This window comes from Erpetoichthys calabaricus, chromosome 5 (assembly GCF_900747795.2).
Source record: "Erpetoichthys calabaricus chromosome 5, fErpCal1.3, whole genome shotgun sequence".
Taxonomy (NCBI): Eukaryota; Metazoa; Chordata; class Cladistia; order Polypteriformes; family Polypteridae; genus Erpetoichthys; species Erpetoichthys calabaricus.
This window is the reverse complement of record NC_041398.2, coordinates 244,520,958-244,543,870: the sequence shown is the minus strand read 5'-3', so window position 1 is coordinate 244,543,870 and position 22,913 is coordinate 244,520,958. Positions and strand designations below refer to the sequence as shown.

General features: G+C 41.3%; 1 protein-coding gene across 1 annotated transcript in view; it reads right to left on the bottom strand.

Moving 5' to 3' along the window:
* Nucleotides 1–3,444: 3,444 nt before the first annotated feature.
* The window catches only part of slc10a7 (solute carrier family 10 member 7), a 501,455-nt gene continuing 481,986 nt past the window's right edge, over nucleotides 3,445–22,913 (bottom strand). Inside the window, exons 11-12 of the mRNA XM_028802719.2 lie at nucleotides 9,030–9,175; nucleotides 3,445–3,908 (exon numbers count right to left, since the gene is read on the bottom strand). Coding sequence (XP_028658552.1) covers nucleotides 3,876–3,908; nucleotides 9,030–9,175 — 179 coding nt within the window. The 3' untranslated portion in view covers nucleotides 3,445–3,875. The remainder of the gene's footprint in view (nucleotides 3,909–9,029; nucleotides 9,176–22,913) is intronic.

Sequence of the window (22,913 nt, the reverse complement as noted above, 5' to 3'; positions counted from 1 at the left end):
ACTGGTCTCCCATCCAAGTACTGGCCGGACCTGAACAGGCTTAGCTTCAGGTGGATGTCCTGTTCTGAAGTGCAGGAAGTGTGGCAGCTGACATATCAAAGAAACTCCTCTCTGTTTGGAATCCTGGAATGTGGTGTCCTGCTGTGAAGGGTGACCAATCAGGGGATGAGACGTGTTAATGAGCAGGACCAATCAGAGAAGGGCCACATCGTAAATCAGAGTGTGACTGGTGTTTGCGTTTAAAAAACTCGACATTACAATGCTGCTTTGACATTTTCAAAAGTCTCCATTTTTGGGTGTTAAAAATGGCAATGTAGTGTTGGATGAAAGGCGAAAATAGAGACTAATGTCTACGTCTTTGAGGGAAAACACAAAGTCGTGTGGATGTGGCCAACATCTTGTTTGATGTTCACCAACCTATGGTTATTTTTCTCACAGTAATCCTTAGATGCCCATTAGAACACTCTGGACGAGAACAGGCCATTCAGCCCAACAAAGCTCGCCAGTCCTATCCACTTATTTCTTCCAAAAAAACATCAAGTCGAGTTCTGAAGGTCCCTAAAGTCTTACTGTCCACCACACTACTTGGTCTCTTATTCCAAGTGTCTATCGTTCTTTGTGTAAAGAAAAACTTCCTAATGTTTGTGTGAAATTTACACTTAAGTTTCCAGCTGTGTCCCTGTGTTCTTGATGGGCTCATTTTGAAGTCAACATCTCAATCCACTGGACTAATTCCCTTCACGATTTGAAACACTTCCGTCAGGTCTCCTCTTAATCTTCTTTTGCTTAAACTGTAAAGGCTCAGCTCTTTTAATCTTTCCTCATAACTCATCCCCTGTAGCCATGGACTCGGCCTAGTTGCTCTTCTCTGGACCTTTTCTAGTGCTGTTATGTCCTTTTTGTAGCCTGGAGACCAAAACTGCACCCAGGACTCCAGATGAGGCCTCACCAGTGTGTTATAAAGGTTGAGCAGAACCTCCTGTGACTTGCACTCCACACATCAAGGCGCTATATAACCTGTCTGTTAGCCTTCTTAATGGCTTGTTGGGAAGTCGATAGCTTAGAGTCCACTACGACTCCTAAATCCTTCTCATAAAGTGTACTCTCGATTTTCAGACCTCCCATTGTGTATTCAAACCCCACATTTTTAACTCCTATGTGTAATTCTTTACATTTACTGACATTAAATTTCATCTGCGACAAATCTGCCCAAGCCTGTCTGCTGTCCAAGTCCTTCTGTAATAATATAACGGATTCCAAATTATCTGGTAATCCACCTATCTTGGTATCATCTGCAAACTTAACCAGCTTGTTACTTATATTCCTATCTAAATCATTTATAGATATTAAAAATAGCAGCGGCCCCAGCATTGTTTGGTCAATGTCACTGACTTTAAGAGGAAGAAAGATGAAGATGAAGTGTCAGACCCATAGACCAAAAGGTGGTGGAGAAAGGGCGAGTGTAATATTCTCATGAGTGGAAGACTTACGCGATGAGCAACTGCAACGTTTTTGCAGGTCGTCCTTAAGTTTTGATGACCTGTTGCGTCATGCTGAGCCCTTCGTTCATCATTCTGGCACTCTCGTCACCAACCTCTCCTTGAAATCCACCATTTTAGGTATGTGGTCACTATGTCCGCAGTTAGAAAAATTTTCATGTGCAGCACTTGGTAAAAGCCCCACTTACAGATCTTCCAAAGCCTTGTTTATACCTGACACCTCCATTTTGGACGTGAAGGCCCCTGGTGAAAGTAACGTCAGATTTGGAGACATGCAGCACGTGGCAAAAGACCCCACTTGCAGATCTTCCAATGCCTAGTTTGTACTTAACATGTCCACGCTGGGTGTGAGGGCCGTGTGGTGAATTGATGTCAGATTTGGTAACATCAACGCACACAAAAGCACCGCGTGCAATTGTGTCTCCAAATCTCACGTCAGTTTCACTACAAGGCCCCCACTCCACCCAGCGTGGACATGTTAAGTACAAACTAGGCTTTGGAAGATCTGCAAGTGGGGTCTTTTGCCACGTGCTGCGTGTCTCCAAATCTAACGTTACTTTCACCAGGGGAACTTCACGTCCAAAATGGAGGTGTCAAGTATAAAAAAGGCTTTGGAAGATCTGCAAGTGGGGCTGGAGAAAATCATATGGAAGGCGTTCAAGGATGTTGTTGGCAACTACAGGGCATCAGCCTACGTCCTGCTGGTGGACAACATAATTCAAACACACAGAACCATAAAGTGCAACATGTTAGTAAAGATTAATTTTCTGCGTTCAAACTTGGACGTCTTCCTTGCTAATCTTGGTGCAAGTCAGCGATGAGTGTGGTGAAAGGTTTCACCAGGACTTTGCAACAAAGAAAAGCAGTACCAGGGGAAAGTGGAATCCGTCAATGCTGACCGACTATTGTTGCATCAGAAGGTGAGTGCAAATGAAAATCTACAGCAAAACATTTTAAGCTCAATGAAACTAGCAAACTGTGTCAGCATCACAAAGTGACTCCACTCGCTAAACTCAATAAAAATTCATCTTCACGCTTCTCCAGATTCCTTACGTGATGCCGTCAATCAGCTTGAAACCAGTTGTGTAATCAGTCCACATGACCATCATCATCAAGTTCTTCCATGTGAACCCTGAATGCCATGAGGACTGACTGAGGTCATTTATGTTAGGTAGAATGCCTAGAGGGGGCTGGGTGGTCTTGTGGCCTCAGAGCCCCTGCAGATTTTGGAGGTTTTTTTTCTGTCCTCCCTGACCATCGGACCTTACTTTTATTCTATGTTAATTAGTATTGCCTAATTTTATTTTATTTTTTCTTCATCATGTAAATCACTTTGAGCGACATCATTTGTATAAAAATGTGCTATAGAAATAGATGTTGTTGTTGAAGGTGTCTATCATCATCACCAACAACGTTTCAGGAACCAAAACATTTGAGAAAATAAGATGACCAGTGATGGGCTGCAAAGGACCTCGTCCTCCTCCCAAGAAGTGTCACAATCTGCGTCACGAAATGTATAAATTCCAATACAGCACCAGTGATAGTGTGTCCAAGGTTACGAATCTGACCTGCGCCATTCTGGTTGACAATTCATAGCTTTCTCGACTTGGGTGATTCTCTGTAGCTCTTGTGTTCCAGTAAACGACTCCTCTAAATTCGAGTCCGACTTACGACAAAATGATTTAGCCCTCCAGTTATCATAAACGCAGTCTCTTGAGAACGTGGTTTTGTTTTTCGTTTCTTGGTCAAAAACTCGCACGTCTCCCGTCTCTAACTCTTTCTTTTTGTCAGTAGACCATTCAGAGGAGCCAGCTGGAGATACAAAGGCGGTCAAATCAGTCAGCATCCATGCCGGGCCGCTTCAGGCTGTCGTGACTTGCAAAACAACCCAGCAGAAATGATGGTAGCCACTCTGCATGAATGGAAGAACAAGTGTCAAGTCAAGTGACAGTAAGTAAAATATATTTTAATAAAATAAGTCAATTAACAATATAAAAGCTCTCAATCAGAACACCCATCCTGGAATCATCTCCCTAAAGTCTTCCGCCCTCTTATTGTCCACCCAGTTTGTAATACTTGGCAATGTCTTGATTGTATGGCCCCAAAACTGAACTTTAATATCACCATATAAAAATTAGATTTATATATACATATTTTTGCTTGCATAACAAAGGCTTGTGAAGCCAACCCCCTTGTATCATCAAATTGGCTGGTTTTCACTGTGGTCCTCTTCTGAGCTGAAGGCACTTATCTGTAGTCATCCCCTCTCACGGAGATTTAATACAATAACACAATTCTTCAAAATGCGCGTCTCCGTCTGCATTGTTATGTTTGACACGTGAAACATCCTTCTCGACAAGAAGCCGTCCCGTCCAGTTATACGGGCTGGTGTCGCATCATTTTCAGAGCCTGTAAAGAGAAATCATTCAAATCAGAGCTGCTCGTCATCATGTGTGTCACATACTTACAGTGCCTGAAAAAAGTCCTCACCCCCTTGAAAGTTTTCACATTTTATTGTGACACAACATTAAATCACAGTGGATTGAAGCTGGCTTTTCTGACACTGATCAACATAAAAAAACTAATGTTGAAGATCTCAGCAAAATGAGCCAAATTAATTACAGATAAAAAATGCTAAATAATTGAAGGCAACAGTATTCACCCTGTTGAAAAGGCAATATAGTATTTATGTGCTGTTTCCCTTTTAATTAGTTGTCACCCACCTTGAATTATTAGTTATTGTGATTGGCCTGTGCGGAGTTGGAACTTGGCCAATCACAGGGCTTCACTTTGAACCTTATAGATTAGTTTGGTGGCGTCTTAACAGTAGAGTAGGAGCTTCATTTGTTAATGTGAAACTTTGCGTAATTATATATAAAGTAAGTGGAATTTAATTGTTTGTCCTTAAAATATATTGTTTATGTATTTAAGTTTGTAATTTGGTTATCTTCTTCTATAATATGCTACCGTGGCTGTGCGTTTGTCTGTCCAGGATTTTAAATCGCCTGTAGCTCGCAAACCGTTTCACCTATTGACTTGAAATTTGGTACACATACACTACGTGATGTCTACTATCCGCTTTCAGGGGTGATGATTTTATTACTCTTTTTATTTTATTTTATTGTAGAATCAACTCTCGGCAGCGCGCAGCAGGATGGCCATGCGGCGCATGCGTATGGGCGCCGTTCTCATTCCCTACCACCTTCGCTAATCATTCTTGAGGCAGATTGAAGACTTAAGTGCCAGATTAAGTGAAAAATTAAAGAAAACGTACTAAGTAATTGCAACACAAAAACTAACTTAATCAGTTTTAATGCGAAAAGATGTCGACGAAAGAAGAGAAGCAGCGGCCGCTAGGGTGGAGAAAAGAAGAGCTGCTCAGGAAGCAACAAGCGCATCAACCTCTGAGCAAACGAATGATAAACGTACAGAGAAAGAGGATGAATACTAGGAATGCTCAAGTCAAGTGTATTACGTGCAGTGCGCCATTACTGGTAATATAATATTTTAGTACAGTTTCTAAAATATAGACGTTTTCAGGAAGCTAAAGTATAGTTGAACAGACGCTATTTGGAGTTTCACACCTATTGTTTGTTATAGAATTATAGTATTACGGTTTCCTCATGTATAATATGTATATACTAGACAAAAAGCCTGTTTCGACAACGTAAGATGAAACGGGCACAAGTTTGTGTCAGCAGTGTATGAAGAACAAATGATATGTAAGAAATAAATAAGAAAGTGATGTAACTAATGATAATTAAGTAAGAGGTTTGGGATATGTATGACTTTATCACAGCGAAAATACTGAGGGTTTTATTTTACTCAGATCTTAGCAGTAGCGCACGACAATGCGTACCACGCCACCTGTGGAGATTTGTATGCGGCTTAGAATGTGTACCTCGCTTCGCACACATCAACATCTGCAGACGACGGCAGTGTAATGATCGTGACGGCTGTGGAGTCATTCCTGCCGCTGAAAATACTTAATAATAATATGTTCTTACGTATTATTTTGAGTGTGAGGGTTGGCTGTGATCGGGGCTAATATCCTACACCTGGGCGGAAGGATTTGGGATTTGAGAATAATAATCCCGAAATGCGTAGGCTAAATCCGCCGCCTGCCGCGATGTTGTGGTTGGATTTCGGTCTCGTAAGGTTTTTCGGGCAGCTGTGTATTCGGCTTCGGACGGACGTGAGTGAGTGAGTGAGTGAGTGAGGAGGCAGACAAATTATGTATTAAGATGTTAAGAATAATTTACTTATTTAAGTTGAGTAAATACTTTATGGTTTAACATTTAATCAGCAATTTCGTGATATTGATGTTATCTCGAGTGTAGTACGCCATCTAGTGGATAAATAAAGTACCCTGTTAATAACTAATGTTAACATTGACACATTTAAGAGTAAGAAACTGTGATAGCTAATTTATGTTAATTATTTTATTTACAACCATACCTTCATATCTGTATAACTTTGGAAGAAATTAATAAATAGAATTTGGACAATCTCTGACTGGATGTGTGTAGCGGTTGTAATTTAATCCTGAACCAACTTAATTCTTCACTACACACCCCCTTCAAGTCAGCATTTAGAAGATGGTGGCAATGGCAGCTGAAGTCTGTGTGTGCGCGTCTCTCCATCTGTCTTAGACAAATTTGTTGGTACCGTTCCACAAAAAAGAAGACCCCACTTTTGAAACTGACAAAAGTAATTGGCACCCATCATTGTTTATTTTATATTCAACAAAATCAGACTTTGCTTTAGAGTTTTGATTCAACAGAATATTTCAAATAAGAACACAAATGGACAAAAATAATGGGACTCTTCACCTAATATTTGCTTCCACCACCTTTAGAGTTTGCAATTCCTGCACACGTTTGGTGTGGAGCTCTCCATGAGACTTCTGTCACCTCACCACAGGTTGTTTGGCCCACTCGTCCTGAGCAAACTGCTCCAGCTGGGTCAGGTTTGAAGGGCGCGGGGGGATCCTTCTCCAGACTACACGTTTCAGTTATTTCAGTTCTTTTCCATAGGATTCAAATCATGGCTCACAAAAGGCCACTTCAGAACAGTCTAATATTTTGTTCTCCATTGTTCTTGGGTGCTTTTTGCTGTGTGTTTTGGCTCATTATCCTGTTAAGAGGGTCCATGACCTGCGACTGAGACAGAGTTTTGTGACACTGGGCAGGAAGTTATGCTCCAGAATGTCTTGATAGTCTTGAGATCTCATTGTTCTCGGCACGTACTGAGCACCTCATGCCAGACACGGCAAAGCAACCTGAAAACATAAGTGAGCCTCCATGTTTCACAGTAGTGCTGATGTTCTTTTCTTTGAAAGCTTCATTTTTTTCCATCTGTGGACATAGAGCTGCTGTGACTTGAAAAAAAAAAAGCTCCAGTTGTGTCTCATCTGTCTAAAGGATGTTCCTCCAGAAGTATTGTAGCTCGTCAGTATGCATTTTAGCAAACTCCAGCCTGGCTTTTTTTTTTTTAACGTGGAGTCCTCCTGGGTCTTCTTCCATTGATCCCACTGTCACTCAAAAAACAACTCTTGGCAAGATCAGACACTGATGGACCTTGATCTTGGAGTTCAGCTTTTACCTCTTTAGAAGTTGTCCTTGGCTTTTTGTCTACCGTTCTCACTATCCTTCTGCCCATTCTGCAATTAATTTTCCTCTTGAGGCTGAATCCAGGGAGGTTGGCTACAGTTTCATGGACCTTCAACTTCTTCATATTTGCAACTGTTGTCACTGGAACATCAAGCTGCTTGCAGATGATCTTCTAGCTTTTGCCTTTCACATCCTTGTCTGTCATTTTCTTTTTGATCTCCTCTGACAACTCTCTCCTTGGCTTTCTGTGGTCCATGATCAGTGTGGGACACATGATGACACCAAACAGCAGAGTGACAGCTTTTCTCCATTTATATTGGCTGAATGACTGATTGCACAATTGGAGATGTGTGTGATACTAAACAGCGAGTTTGAAAATCACTCAAAATCAATTATTTAGGATGTTTTTTAGGGGTCTCAACAAAATGTGTCCAGGCCATTGTAGAAGATCTTTGTAGAATAAACGATACATGATCTCTTTTCATACTTGTTTTGGTTTACCTAATGACATATCAAAGGCGTGCAGGTCTAAAGGGGACAATTGCTTTTCATGTCATCACTTTTCAAGAGGCACACAGCACGTTTTCAATGAGCTGCAAGGGAATCGACAAACTTGTCCACGTCTGTATCTTCCATTTTCTTCATTCTTTTTTGCAAACTGCTCAAGCTCTGTTCGGTGTCATGGTTGTAATGACTTGGAGTCCCATAGTTCTGAAGACTCCCAACGATTCCAAAAGCATTTCCAATAATGCCAACTGGAGGGGGATTTACTGTCAAAACTCTAGATCATTACATGATAAAGGGCAATGCAGGATTGTCATAACATTTAAAGAAAAGATCTTATTCTCACAAAATGCTCTGTTACTGTACACACTAAAGACCCAAAGAGCACAAAAGGCATAAAGGAGTTGCCAGCGAAGGTAATCCAAGGTGCACAAAGTCCAAACACAAGAATCCAAAGAAAGGACAACAGGTCAAAATCCAATAAATCACAATAAACACAATCAAACTGAACCGCCAGGAACTGTGGGAGACCCTTCTGATATACAGGGGCAGTTCCTAGTGGTGATTGGCAGCTGCCCCACCTCTTGGGCGACCAACCACAAAACACAAGGCACGTAACAAAAGCAGCATATACACAAAGAAACCAAACAATACACCAAGCTATTAGAATACATAATATTAAATCTCCAACTTCTAACATAAACTAAAGAATCAAACCTGAACAAAGGAAACACTTAAAACAAAGATCTGACCCCCAGCCAGGGGAGGAACCTGGTCTGGTCCTTTACTTTTTGCACTTTTGATGATGCAATATCACAACAGAACTGAAGCAGAACTCCATTGAGAGGAGCAGACCTCAAGGATGTCCACTAATTTGTAACATAAAATAATGAATCGGTCAACTAGACAAATAGTTATGGGGCTCACGAGGCATCATATGAATTCCCATACTATTATTTCTACTATATATTTTCTACAGGTAAGTAAAAGAGGGATGAACCAGTAGCCATGTGCTGTAAAAACCTAAACCCCTTTGGGCCTGTGTAGGCCACAAAGCCAGCTACCTGAGTTTGGGGCAAGGCTGCCTAGGGTGAGGTTTGCCTGTGGAGATCTGGTCTTTGGGTTTTGCCCACTCTTCTTTTTGCCCTTTTGATGTTACAATACCACAATAGAATTGAAGCTGAATGTCATCTAGAGGAGCAGCCTTCAAGGAGGCCCACTAATGTGTAACATAGAGTAGTAAATCGGTCAGGTCAACAAATGGTTACAGCTCATGCGGCACCAGACGGATCCCATACTTTAAATGTTTTACAGTTAGGTAAAGGAGGGCTGAACTAGCAGCCTTTCACTTTTAACATACCAGCACTAGAGCACAGTACCAGTCGCAAGTGAATCTTAAAGCTGTGCCTCTTACCTTTTGCCTTGTGGTCATCCAGGACTTTATTGTAGGAACTAAGACACTCCCCAACAGAATTTGTGCAGGATGGTATATGAGCAAAGGGACGGATATCAATGACAGATGCTCATATCCTTCAAATACGATCTTTAGCATTGGAATGCCTAAAAGAAAACATGAGGTAACAATAAGATTGACCTTCAAAAAAACATACAAAAAAATGAGAAGTCTGATAAATCTGAGCTATGTAATGTGACAAAAGGCAAATCATTATTGTAGCAGATTCAAAATGCTTTATCTGTATATGGCAGCTTTCGATTTCAATACTCATCGTTCAACTAAAAATGCAAAAGAATTAAGGTGACAAAAACTAGGAAAGTGCTGGAGTACCGCAAATCTGCGGCATTATGGTGAGTTTCGCATTGACCGTTTCTCGAGGGGACCTCCCAGAGTTCTCCAGGAGTGTGCTCATGTGATATCATTGGCACAACTGTAGATAAGGTCATATTCTGCACCGTTTGGATAATTCTAAAAGAGTTTAAGTGTCCTTCTCGGTATTCTTGTTGTCGGTTTTCTGCTTTACAATTCTGATTCTTGTCTCACATTTCTGGCTTGGCAGAAGATGTGATTTGTCTGTCTGGTTTTGATCCCGGCGCATACTCTGTTTCTGTTCTCATTTTATCTTCCAATCCTGAAATGAAAAGCCAATCGGCTTCGGCAGAACACATAGAAATTTCACTTTCGTGATAATGAAGGGAATTGCTCAGTGCAAGGTTTTACAATACAATACAATCAATTGGACGCTAAAATAATACACAATCAAGCACATTAACTTATATTAAGCCTGGGCTGCTGCTGGAAAAAGTGTTGGTGAGGCTAGCAGGGGGTGCTTACCCCGTGGTCTGAAAGTGGATCTCAATGCCCCATTGCAGTGACGGTGACACAGTACTGCAAAAATGGCACTGTCCTTCGGATGAGACGTAAAATCGAGGTCCTGACTCTCTGCGGTCATTAAAGATCCCTGGGTATCCTTCATAAAGAGTAGAAGGTATCATGATGTCCGTAGCCTAGCCATTTTGATCCCCTAATCACCCCCTGTCTCTAACTGGCTCTCTCTCACCAGCTGACAGCCAATGTGTGATGAGCGTAGTGACACGAAAGTGACTGCCGTTGCATCATCCATGTGGGTGCTACATATTAATGGTGGCTAAAATGAAGCTCCCCACTCCCTGAAGTGCTTAGAGTGGTGAGAAATGCGCTATATAAATGTAAAGAATTATTATTATTACTACAGTTATGGACAAAAATTTTGAGAATGACCCAAGTGTTGGATTTCACAAAGTTTGCTGCTTCAGTGTTTTTAGATCTTTGTGTCAGATGTTTCTGTGGTAGACTGAAGTAGCATTACAAGCAGTTCAGAAGTTTCGAAGGCTTTTATTGATAATGACATGAAGTTTATGCAAAGACTCCATATTTGAAGTGTTGGCCATTCTTTCTTTTTCAAGACCTCTGCAATTCGCCCTGGCATGCTGTCCATCAACTTCTGGGACAAATTCTGACCGATGGCATCCGCCCATTCTTGAATAATCAGTGCTTGGAGTTTGTCAGAATTGGTGGGTTTTTGTTTGTCCACCCACCTCCTCTTGAGGATTGACCACAAGTTCTCAATGGGATTAAGGTCTGGGGAGATTCCTGGCCAACGGACCCCAAATTTCGAAGTTTTGTTCCCTGATCCACTTAGTTATCCCATTTGTCTTATGGCCTGGTGGCTCCATCATGCTGGAAAAGGCATTGTGGGTCAACAAACTGTTCTTGGATGGTTGGGAGAAGTTGCACTTGGAGGATGTTTTGGTCCAATTCTTTACACATGGCTATATCCTTAGGCAAAATTATGAGTAAACCCACTGCCTTGGCTGAGAAGCAACCCCACGTGACATGAATGGTCTCAGGATGCTTTACTGTTGGCGTGACACAGGACTGATGGTAGCGCCGCTCACCTTTTCTTTTTTCCAGATGCCCCAAACAATCAAAAAGGGGATTCATCAGAGAAAATGACTTGACCCCAGCAGTCCTCAGCAGTCCAATCCCTGTCCCTTTTGCAGAATATCAGTCTTTCCCTGATGTTTTTCTTGGCTTCTTTGCTGCCCTTCTTGACACCAGGCCATCCTCCAAAGGCCTTCACCTCACTGTGCATGCAGATGCACTCCCACCTGCCTGCTGCCATTCCTGAGCAAGCTCTGCACTGGTGGTTCTCCGATCCCGAGCCATGAATAAAGAATGGCACCAAAACATCCTCAGAGAGCAACTTCTCCCAACCATCCAAGAACAGTTTGGTGACCAACAATGCCTTTGCCAGCATGATGGAGCACCGGGCCATAACGCAAAAGTGATAACTAAGGGGGACAGGGAACAAAACACTGACATTTTGAGTCCATGTCCAGGAAAAATCCCCAAACCTTAATACCATTGAGAACTTGTGGTCAAGAGGCAGGTGGACAAACAAAAACCTACCAATTCTGACAAACTCCAAGCATTGATTATTCAAGAATGGGTTGCCATCAGTCAGAATTTGGCCCAGATGTTGATTGATAGCCTGCCAGGGTGAACTGCAGGGGTCTTGAAAGAAAAAAAAAAAAGAAGGGCCAACACTGCAAATATGGACTCTTTGCATAAACTTCATGTCATTGTCAATAAAAGCCTTTGAAACTTCTGAAATGCTTGTAATTCTACTTCAGTCTACCATAGAAACATCTGACAAAAAGATCTCAAAACACTGAAGCAGCAAACTTTGTGAAAACTAACACTTTGGTGTTATTTTGAAAACCCTTGGCCACAACTGTACAAGCAGCCAATGTAGTGATCTGAAAAGTTATGTGGCATGCTCTACATGCCGACTCTGGGCTCATCCAGTTGTTTGATGTTTTTCCTTCTAGCCACCAAAGTAGAAGAGGTGGACACCATTTGACCCCCCAGAGGTTTATATTCTCCAGGAATGCTGCTGATTGCAGTTTTTCCTTTCATCCTCCTCTATTGTCAGCTGGCCATGTGTTCAAAAATGGATTAATGAATAGATATTGCCGGGCTCCACTTATACAGTCTGCAGGGGACTGTACTTTCTCCAGTCCTGTTCAGCCTATATACATCAGACGTCCAATACAACTTGGAGTCCTGCCACGTGCAAAAGTTCGCTGATGACACTGCTATCGTGGGCTGCATCAGGAGTGGGAAGGAGGAGGAGTATAGGGACCTAATCAAGGACTTTGTTAAATGGTGCGACTCAAACCACCTACACATGAACACCAGCAAAACCAAGGAGCTGGTGGTGGATTTTAGGAGGACCAGACCCCTCATGGACCCCGTGATCATCAGAGGTGACTGTGCAGAGGGTGCAGACCTATAAATACCTGGGAGGGCAGCTGGATGATAAACTGGACTGGACTGTCAATACTGATGCGCTGTGCAAGACAGGACAGAGCCGACTATACTTCCTTAGAAGGCTGGCGTCCTTCAACATCTGCAATAAGATGCTGCAGATGTTCTATCATACGGTTGTGGTGAGCGCCCTCTTCTACACGGTGGTGTGCTGGGGAGGCAGCTTAAAGAAGGAGGACGCCTCACGCCTGGACAAACTGGTGAGGAAGGCAGGCTCTATTGTTGGCATGGAACTGGACAGTTAGACATCCGTGGCGGAGCGACGGGCGCTGAGCATACTCCTGTCAATCATGGAGAATCCACTGCATCCACTAAACAGGATCATCTCCAGACAGAGGAGCAGCTTCAGCGACAGACTGCTGTCACCGTCCTGCTCCACTGATAGACTGAGGAGATCGTTCATCCATCACACTATGTGACTCTTCAATTCCACCGGGGGGGTAAACGTTAACATTATACAAAGTTATTGTCTGTTATACCTGCCTGGCACTCTCCACCTTGCACTTTTTAACTTGCAGAGTGTTTTTATCACTCTTTAATTTAATATTGTTTTTTATCAGTATGCTGCTGCTGGAGTAGGTGAATTTCCCCTTGGGATTAATAAAGTATCTATCTATCTATCTATCTATCTATCTATCTATCTATCTATCTATCTATCTATCTATCTATCTATCTATCTATCTATCTATCTATCTATCTATCTATCATATAGTGCCTTTCAGGTCTATCTATCTATCTATCTATCTATCTATCTATCTATCTATCTATCTATCTATCTATCTATCTATCATATAGTGCCTTTCAGGTCTATCTATCTATCTATCTATCTATCATATAGTGCCTTTCATGTCTGTCTATCTATCTATCTATCTATCTATCTATCTATCTATCTATCTATCTATCTATCTATCTATCTATCATATAGTGCCTTTCAGGTCTATCTATCTATCTATCTATCTATCTATCTATCTATCTATCATATAGTGCCTTTCATGTCTGTCTATCTATCATATAGTGCCTTTCAGGTCTATCTATCTATCTATCTATCTATCTATCTATCTATCTATCTATCTATCTATCTATCTATCTATCTATATCAGGTTTGAGCCACTTTGCTTTGTTGTCTATTTAAACAAGTCCGTATTCATTGCATAATTAGTGTTTGGATCTACCTGTGGACCTCAGGTGAAGGGGGCTACTATGAATTAAACTGTATTGAACTAAAAACTGAAAAAGGAGGAAACCATCAAGTCCTGTGCTGCTGACGACACACATTTTTTCTTTGCCATCGGCGTGGAGCCAATGTGCCCAAGAAGCTTCTTCTCTCATCCAGAGGGCAAATGGCCTCCTACACGGGCACAACTGGCAAGTTAGAGTCAACATATGCTGGTGACTGCGCTGCACACGGACAGCAAAGTTCTCCTCTTTATTCATTGTTAGTAGAATCAAGAGTTTCATGTTTCTTAAAAAAAAATAAAAAAGAGTGATTTTTAAAGTCTGAATTATTCAGCAATGGGAATTATTTATTGGTTATGCATTTATTATTTATATTTATACAACATGAAATCCAGAGAGACCACTTGTCATTTATTGGGACGTTTCATCAGTGGGTACTCGTATGCCAAGATCTACCAATGACAGTGGGGCAGAACAAAACACAACAAAATACAAAACTTTACGCGTATTTCAGTTTATTTAATAACTTGTGATGAGTGCAACTGACTCAGGTATCTGATCAAGTTACCAATCCATTACTTTTCCAGTTATTAATAAATAATCTCAAATTTGCTTTTCATTTTAAAGGATTTTTGTGATTGTTCTGTTAAGACAGGTGATGTGTAAGCAGGAGGTATAAACAGAGTTGAGAGGTGAAAAGCACAAAAAATACGATTATTTTGCAGAGGAGGACCTGGTCAGGAGCAGGAATGTAGTGCAGGACTGAAGCAATGGCCGTGTGTGTATGTTTAATCAGTTTCTGTTTTGATCTCTGTGTGTTTTAACAAAGCTTCACTTACATGTGTACCAGCTCTGTATTTACAGTGGCCTGCAAAAATATTCAGTCCTCTTGAAAGCCATCATGATTTTCTGCATGACAAAAGACTTGCACAGATATTTAATCATTCAGTATTTTTAATTTGAACTCTTACGCTGTAGCAATACATTTCCATTTTCTGTAGATATTTAACTGAAGAAGAAGAAAACCTCCAAAATTTGTGTGCATATGACAAATGAATCATTTGACAGTCAAAATGAAACATAATTAGGTATGACTTGGGAGTACTTTATGTCTCTGTGGATATAAAAAGCCCCCTTTGTAAGACCATGGGTGTAACAATCACTGCAAAAATGAAGACAAAAGAACATCCTTCTGATGTGAGAAACAAAGTCACTGAAATGCACAAGGCAAGAAATGGCTACAAAAAATATCAAAGAGTTTGAATGTCCCATTAAGCTCTGCTGGATCCATCATCAGAAAGTGGAAGGTTCATCACGGCACCCCGACTCCTACTTGAACAGGCCGTCAGTCAAAAGTCAACATCAGAGCAGGACATCAACTAATAATCCAACGGTCACTTTCAGAAGTCCAGTGAAGGTGCAGGGGGTCCACAGTTTCAAGAGCTCTCAATAAAACAGGCTTGTACAGGGGAGGAGCAACAAAGAAGCCATTCCTTAAGAAGGTCCACAGAAAAGCACGTATGGCATTTGCTACAAAGCACAAGTTGTGTGAGAAGGTTTTATGGTCAGATGAGACCAAAATAGAACTTTATGACCAGACGTCAAAGAGGTGTATGTGTGGCGTAAAACTAACACTGGTCACGCCTCAAGAAACACCAGACCTAGGGTGAAATATGGCGGTGACTGCAGTGTCTGTGGAGCAGGACGGTGACAGCAGTCTGTCGCTGAAGCTGCTCCTCTGTCTGGAGATGATCCTGTTCAGTGGATGCAGTGGATTCTCCATGATTGACAGGAGTCTGCTCAGCGCCCGTCGCTCTGCCACAGATGTCAAACTGTCCAGCTCCGTGCCTACAACAGAGCCTGCCTTCCTCACCAGTTTGTCCAGACGTGAGGCGTCTTTCCTCTTAATGCTGCCTCCCCAGCACACCACTGCGTAGAAGAGGGTGCTCGCCACAACCGTCTGATAGAACATCTGCAGCATCTTATTACAGATGTTGAAGGACGCTAGCCTTCTGAGGTAGTATAACCGGCTCTGTCTTTTCTTGCACAGCGCATCAGTATTGGCAGTCCAGTCCAATTTATCATCCAGCTGCACTCCCAGGTATTTATAGGTCTGCACCCTCTGCACGCAGTCACCTCTGATGATCATGGAGTCCATGAGGGGCCTGGGCCTCCTAAAATCCACCACCAGCTCCTTGGTTTTGCTGGTACAGGGGAACCTCGGTTCATGAACGTCTCGGTACACATACAAATCGGTTTATGACCAAAAAGTTCGCCAAACTTTTGCCTTGGTTCACGATCACACACTCGGTATACGAACAAGCCAGTTTCCCTTTCGGTTTGTGCGCGCCGATGATTTCCGCACGTGTTGCATTGTTCTCGGTCAGATGTGCGTGCTTGCACGTGCGTGCATGTGTGCTTTCACTGTGAACTCTTTGTGCTCTATTTCATTTCCCTTGTCATGTCAAGCTGTCCAGCTCCGTGCCTTTGAACTTACAGCTCTGGAGAAGATTCATCTTTCAACATGACAATGAGTCTAAGCATGAAGCCAAAACGACACTAGAATGGCTCGAAAACAGAAAGGTGAATGTTCTGGAACGGCCAAGTCAAAGCCCTGATCTTAACCCAATTGAGAATCTGTGGCACTGTTTGAAAACTGCTGTCCAGAGGCGCCATGCCACCAATGTAGAAGGTCTCGATCGATTCTGCTAAGAAGAATCTCTCCTGAACAATGTGCAAAACTGGGACATACTTACAAACTAAAAGAATGAAGGCTATTATTGTAACTTTGGAGTTTTCCTTCCTTCCGGTAAATATCTACAGAAAATGGAAATGTACTGATACAGCGTTCACATTAAAAATACTGAAGGGATAAATATGTGGACAAATCTTTTATCATGCAGAAAATGATGACTTTCAAGGGGACTGAATACTTCTGCATGCCACTGTCGTTGTTAGTATAATCTATGCTCGTGTTTTAACTGAGAATTGTTCACAGTGCACTGCGCCTGGCGTGTCATGAGTGCACATCAGGTCATCTTCCAAGTTTTCACATGTAGGTGATACCACCCCAAGCCGAGATGGGGAGCTGCCTCCACTAACTATCTTGTCTTCTCTTTGCAGCACAGAAAGACCACCCAGTGAGAGCAACCAACTCCGCCAATTTCGGTCCATGGGCTTTAAAATCGAGATCACTGATGGCTTAAGTGACCCAGGAGAGGTGCTCCACCACCTGACCGTGTGACGATGCTGGTCCCCTACAGACTCCCTCTTCCCACATGGGAGTCTGCTGAACCAACACCGTTGGTAACCGAGGTGAGCTGACAAATGAGAACAATTCACTGATGATGCCAGAGGATGGTGAAAAAAGTGCTCAAGTGCTTTCATTAAAAACCGGTCAAAACAAAAGTAAAACCAACAAAAGTGTCAATTGTGCAGTTTTCTAAAAGTACATAAATAAATCCATAAAATCCAATTAAAAGTAGGAATAAAAATAAGCAATAAATAAATCTATTAAAATCCAAGGTTAAAATGCAGTCAAATTCCTCCTGATCTCAGCCCACCTCCTTCTCATTCTCCCCGGCTCAGCAGCCACGAGCTCCTTTCGGCTGACTTCCATCTTGGCTGCCTCCAGGCATCACGGCCAGACCGTCCGAGGTCGGCTCTACCTCCCTTCTTCCTTTGCGCTCTCGTGGTCGCACCTCGGAAGCCCAGGGAGGACACCTGCCTTGCTTGCCACACTCCTCCCAAATGTTCAGCAAACTAGCCACTAGAGCGCCACAGCTAAGGCTCCTACCCGGGGCCCAAGCTCACACTGTTTCCTCCTTCTAGGTGGCCAGATCCTCCTGCTAAGACTGCCTTTCACGTCTTTTAGCCTCGTTCCTTCTTTTCTCCTTTTCTTTGATCTCCCTCCATCTTTGTTCTGTCCACCTAAGATCATTGGTGATGGTAGCCCCCAGGAATTAAAACTGTTGTCTCTTTCCACAGCCTCACCCCCAGTGTAAATGGGGCTGTGATTTACCTGCTGCTTTCTATTTATTCATTGACCATCTCTTTAGTCTTGCGGACGTTTAGAGAGAGGTTACTGGCCTGACGTCACTTTGACTATGATGGAGCCGTTTACTTGTTTCTCTTTCTTTTTTTTTTTGAAATAGTTGCAACTGGGAAACATGAGAAGTTGAGTGAACCTTAAAGTGAGCGGGTGAGGCTACACAACAACTGTTTTACAATACCATAGGAGCCAATAAACAGGGGACCCAAGTTATGAGAAGGAACCCATCAGGGCCGGATTAAGACCTTTAGAGGCCCTAAGCACTTATATATATATATATATATATATATATATATATATATAAAGTATTGGGGTAGCCTCATATTTCCAATCAGAAATCTGCTTCGTCAAGATACAGAGCATTCCGCAAAATTTCACTAGCAATTTTCAGTTGCGCTTGAAGTTGATTTACATAATGTACAATACAGGAAAGTATGCATAAGGAAGATGGAGGTTCTAAAATAAAAAAATCCTGGGATGAGATGAGACTTTTTAGCCAGGGACGAGACGCGACTTTTTCAAAGAGACACTTTCATGTCCCGCAAGACAAGACTTTGTGCCAAGAGATAAAACACGCCCAGGTCTGGAAATAAAAGACAAAGAGTAGATGACAAAGTAGAATGTCGTAAAGAATTCAAAAACGTTAGCGCAATAAACATGTAGAGCACATTAGAGATAATAGAAGTACGAAAATTCAAAAGTCTCAAAAAAATGATCATAATAGCGCAAACAAATGGAAATTATTACTCGGTGAAATAAAAGAACAGTGAAAAGAGATCGAATATATTGTTCGGATTTAAACTTGAAGACGGAGACTTGTAGATCATCTAATTCGTGTTGCCATCAGGGAAAAGTAGTGTTTCTTCCCAATGAAGAGGTGTATCCGCAAGAATTAAAAGATTTGCTGTTTGGTGAAAGTGAAATCTACAGCGTGGTCCAGATCTAATTATGCAACTTTTCGACTGACAATCGTCTCCCCGCCATTTTAGAATGCAGGGCAGGTGCTGCCATCTATCGGCAACAAAAAGAATTTTAAGTGAAATCTCTATGTGCAGGGCAGGTGCTGTGAATTCTCTATGTAATAAACTTAAGTTATAGCGTAATGAAAACTGCATAATTACATCTGGACCACCCTATACTGTATATATGCGAGTGGCATAGATGTGAAGTGGCTGGCATGTAGCGCAGGCCGGGGAGGTTGGCGAGCGAAGCGAGCAGGGGGCAAAGCCTCCTAGTTTTACATTAATTCAATTTCGTTTGTTTTTGTATAGTACTGATGGTGCAAACAATGACCCTATCATCTGCATGGCTCATCAGAAATTGAGATTCAGCAAGCCAGGCTGTGTTTTCCCAGCCTTCAGCTGTCCAGTGTTGGTGACCCTGTACCCACTGCAGCCTCAGCTTTCTGTGCTTGTCTGACAGAAGTGGAACCCGACATGTTCTTCTACTGCTGAGTGTATTGTTTTTTTGAAGAATATCTGCTCATTTTGAATTTCATGCCAGCAACACAACTCAAAACAGTTGGGCTGGTGTCCTGTTCACCACTGTGTCTCATTCTAAAAAAAAAAAATAAATTATATATATATATATATATATACATACACACACTGTATATATATATATATATATATATATATATATATATATATATATATATCTCACACACATACATACATACAGGGATGAGCAAAAGTAAGTTTACAGTTGTTCATATGGAAAAAGGCATGCAGATTATGATTATTATTATAGCTTTACTAACTCAACAGCTTTATGGCGTTATTAACTTTATCAACGCAAAAGAATGTTATAATGGGGCAGTGTACTTGGGCATAATCTCACAAGTGCTTAAAGTGCTAGCCTTCATCATTTACACATTCTTGTAGTCTACCAAGTAAGTAGTCTGCTAAGTAAGGATGTGAAATAATAGCAATAACAATAATAAGGCAAGAGACAAATAAGAAGACAAACAATACAAATAAATAATACAATAATTAATAAATCTGCGGTGGGTTGGCACCCTGCCCAGGATTGTTTCCTGCCTTGTGCCCTGTGTTGGCTGGGATTGGCTCCAGCAGACCCCCGTGACCCTGTGTTCGGATTCAGCGGGTTGGAAAATGGATGGATGGATGGACAACTGTAAACCTATCTTTGCACACCTCTGTAATATATATATATATATATATATATATATATATATATATATATATATATATATATATATATATATATGAAAAGCACTGTAAAATGAGGACAGATATATAAGCAAGATTATTTATGACAGACATAAAGAGCATTATATAAATACAGAGCACATGAATACATATATACTCCGGGCACTACATGAAAGACAGATATTAAAACACCACATAAAAGATGGATAGAGACATGAAAGGCGCTATAAAATGGGACAGGTATATAAGCAAGACACTGTATGACAGATATGAAAGGCTCTATACAAAACATATATAGGCAAGACACCATATGATAGATAGATATGAAAGGCATTGTAAAATGGGATAGGTATATAAACAAGACACAGTAAGATAAGGAAGGCAACAAAAAAGGACAAAAAATGGGGTAAATATATAAGCAACAGTATATATAACAGATATGAAAAGCACTAAATAACATATATATATATATATATATATATATATATATATGATGGATCAGTTTGAAAGGCACAGTAAAATGGACTCAATCTAAAAGCAGAACTATTTAATAGCTATGGAAGGCGCTACATAAAATTGATAGATACATAAGGAAGGCACTATATGTCAGACATGAAAGACACCATAAAACAAATGGATATATATATCTTTTTTGTCGTATAAACAAGAAAGGCACTATATGACACATAGCTAGACGGAGGGGCATAGTGGTCACTGCTTTACAACTCAAACCCTGAGGTTGTGGGTTCAAATCCTGGTACTGACACTACGTGACCCTGAACAAGTCACAAGTCAATTCACCTGCCTGTGCTCCAATTGCATCTTACATATTATGTAACTGCTTCATAAATATTATAAGTTGCCTTGGATAAAGAGGTCAGTCAAGCAAGTCAATGAAATGTAAATGTAAATGTAAATAAATTAACTGCTATATAATCAAGACACTATACAATAAATATGAAAGGCACTATATAAAATAAATCCGTAAGCAGGACACTCTATTATAGATAGATATTTATGGCACAATATAAAAGCGATAGATGCATTAAGTAAGGCACCATATAATAACTTAGAAATAAAGAGAAATAAACAAGACATTATATAATATAAAATAAGATAATAAGCAATAGACTACATGATGGACATGAAAGGTACTATATAAAATGGATATGCATAAATAGGAAACACACTATCAGACAGATAGTCAAATAAATTAAATTAAATAAATAAACAGGCTTGCAGGTGGCAGCACAATGAGGTCTGACCTGCTCAGATTGTGCCAGAGACAGACCGGAAGGCACTATATGGCAGACAGATGTGGTGATAAGGCTTTAATCACACCAGTCCCTGTATAAGACATAAACCAAAGCCCACGCCGATGTGTCACCCATCCTGTTTGTTTAGTGGCCCTCAAAGCCTGAACTGGCACCCGTATCTGAACTCCAAAATCTTTCTGTGGCTCACAGGAGGAAGGCAGTGCATCCCGTCTGCTGAGTGGCACCTCAAGATATTTAAACACACAGACGGATGTCACGTCTACTAACAATTTTTATTCCCATTTCTCAATAAAAGAAAGTCTAATATTTGTGAGAAGTATAAAAGGAAGGGAAAAGACAATCTAACCAAATCTGTAAGAAAGTATATGAAACTGGAATAAAAACATGTCAAAATTTAATACAGTATTGATGAGCTCCTAGAGGAAGAAAGGAAAAGAAATAAATAAAAGCGGGCGCCGTCAATGACGGCGTGTACATTTCAATGAAAACTTTGATACAGCTATCATGGCAGCATAATAACTTGTAAATAAATTTTAATGCTCTGCTCGGCTGACTCGGTGTCACTTCTTCTGAAAGGCCCCTGTACAGCTCCCTGTGATGACATGTGACTTTATGGAGCAGCCATTGTGTATGCATTTGGTATTACTCAGAATCGTTGTGCTGAAAAATGTTTATAAAAGATTAATCAAAAACGTCTCTAATCTGCGATGCATTGTCTGAAAGGCGGTATAAACCGCATATTGCAAATGGACTCCTCTTCTGACTAAAGCAATTTCGAGCTGCAGCCTTTCCCCCTCTGCTAGACAAGCACACAGTGTGAGCAGATGAAGAGCACTTTCCCTGGCACATTACTACCTGTTCCGAACACTTGGGAAATCACTAATGTACGGCGAGCCACATTTCCATGTCAAGCATGACACATTTGTCAAGAATTACCCAACAGAATTTGACACTGCAGCCGACTCCATAAGGAGTGCTTTCAAGCGACATCTGCCAACAGTGTTTAAGTACAAACTTTCTTTGATCCAATACCCCAGGCAGCGGCGGTTAAAACAATGAGGACCCCCTCATTCCTTACCGCGTTAGTTTTCTGCTCTCGTGTGTCGTTTCCCAAAAATGAGTAAGCAGGCAACGTTTTTTGGGACGGGTGCATTGATTTGGAAGTTGTGGGGATCCCCATAAGTCACCCATCTGATGTCACACTCATGTCTCTCAATGTGCTGCTCGGCCAGCTCTGACCTTGTACACTTTCACTTTTATTTACTGGTGTATCCCAAAATCCTTAGATATGTCTATCCCAGCTGAAAGTGATGTGGCTCAAGAGAAATGACATACCATAAATTCTACTCCTCTATCAAGCATTTTGTATAACACCTTTCAGAACTTTACAGAATTCAGCAACATTATATCGATATCTTCCGGTAATTTACCGAAACTCGACCTGCTGCATTAAGTGCAAAGAATGATTTATGGATGAATTCATCATCATAACTGGCATAAGGGAAAGGTACATTCTGTCACCATTCCTGTTAATCCTAGCCATGGATTTCACAATGCAACGGGCGACAAACGGGGTGTGAGTTGGTATCACGTGGACCAATCAAACCCAGGTCGCCGATTTGGATTTCACAGACGATGTGGCGTCATTAGCCAAGATACAGTCGGATCTACAGGGTGTAAGCACGTGGCTTGAGCAAGAAGCAGGGAAGATCAGTCAATGTCATATCAATATCTTCAAGTTCTTGTACCGGAACTCGACCTATTGTGTTAAGACCAAAGAAGGATTTACAGATGA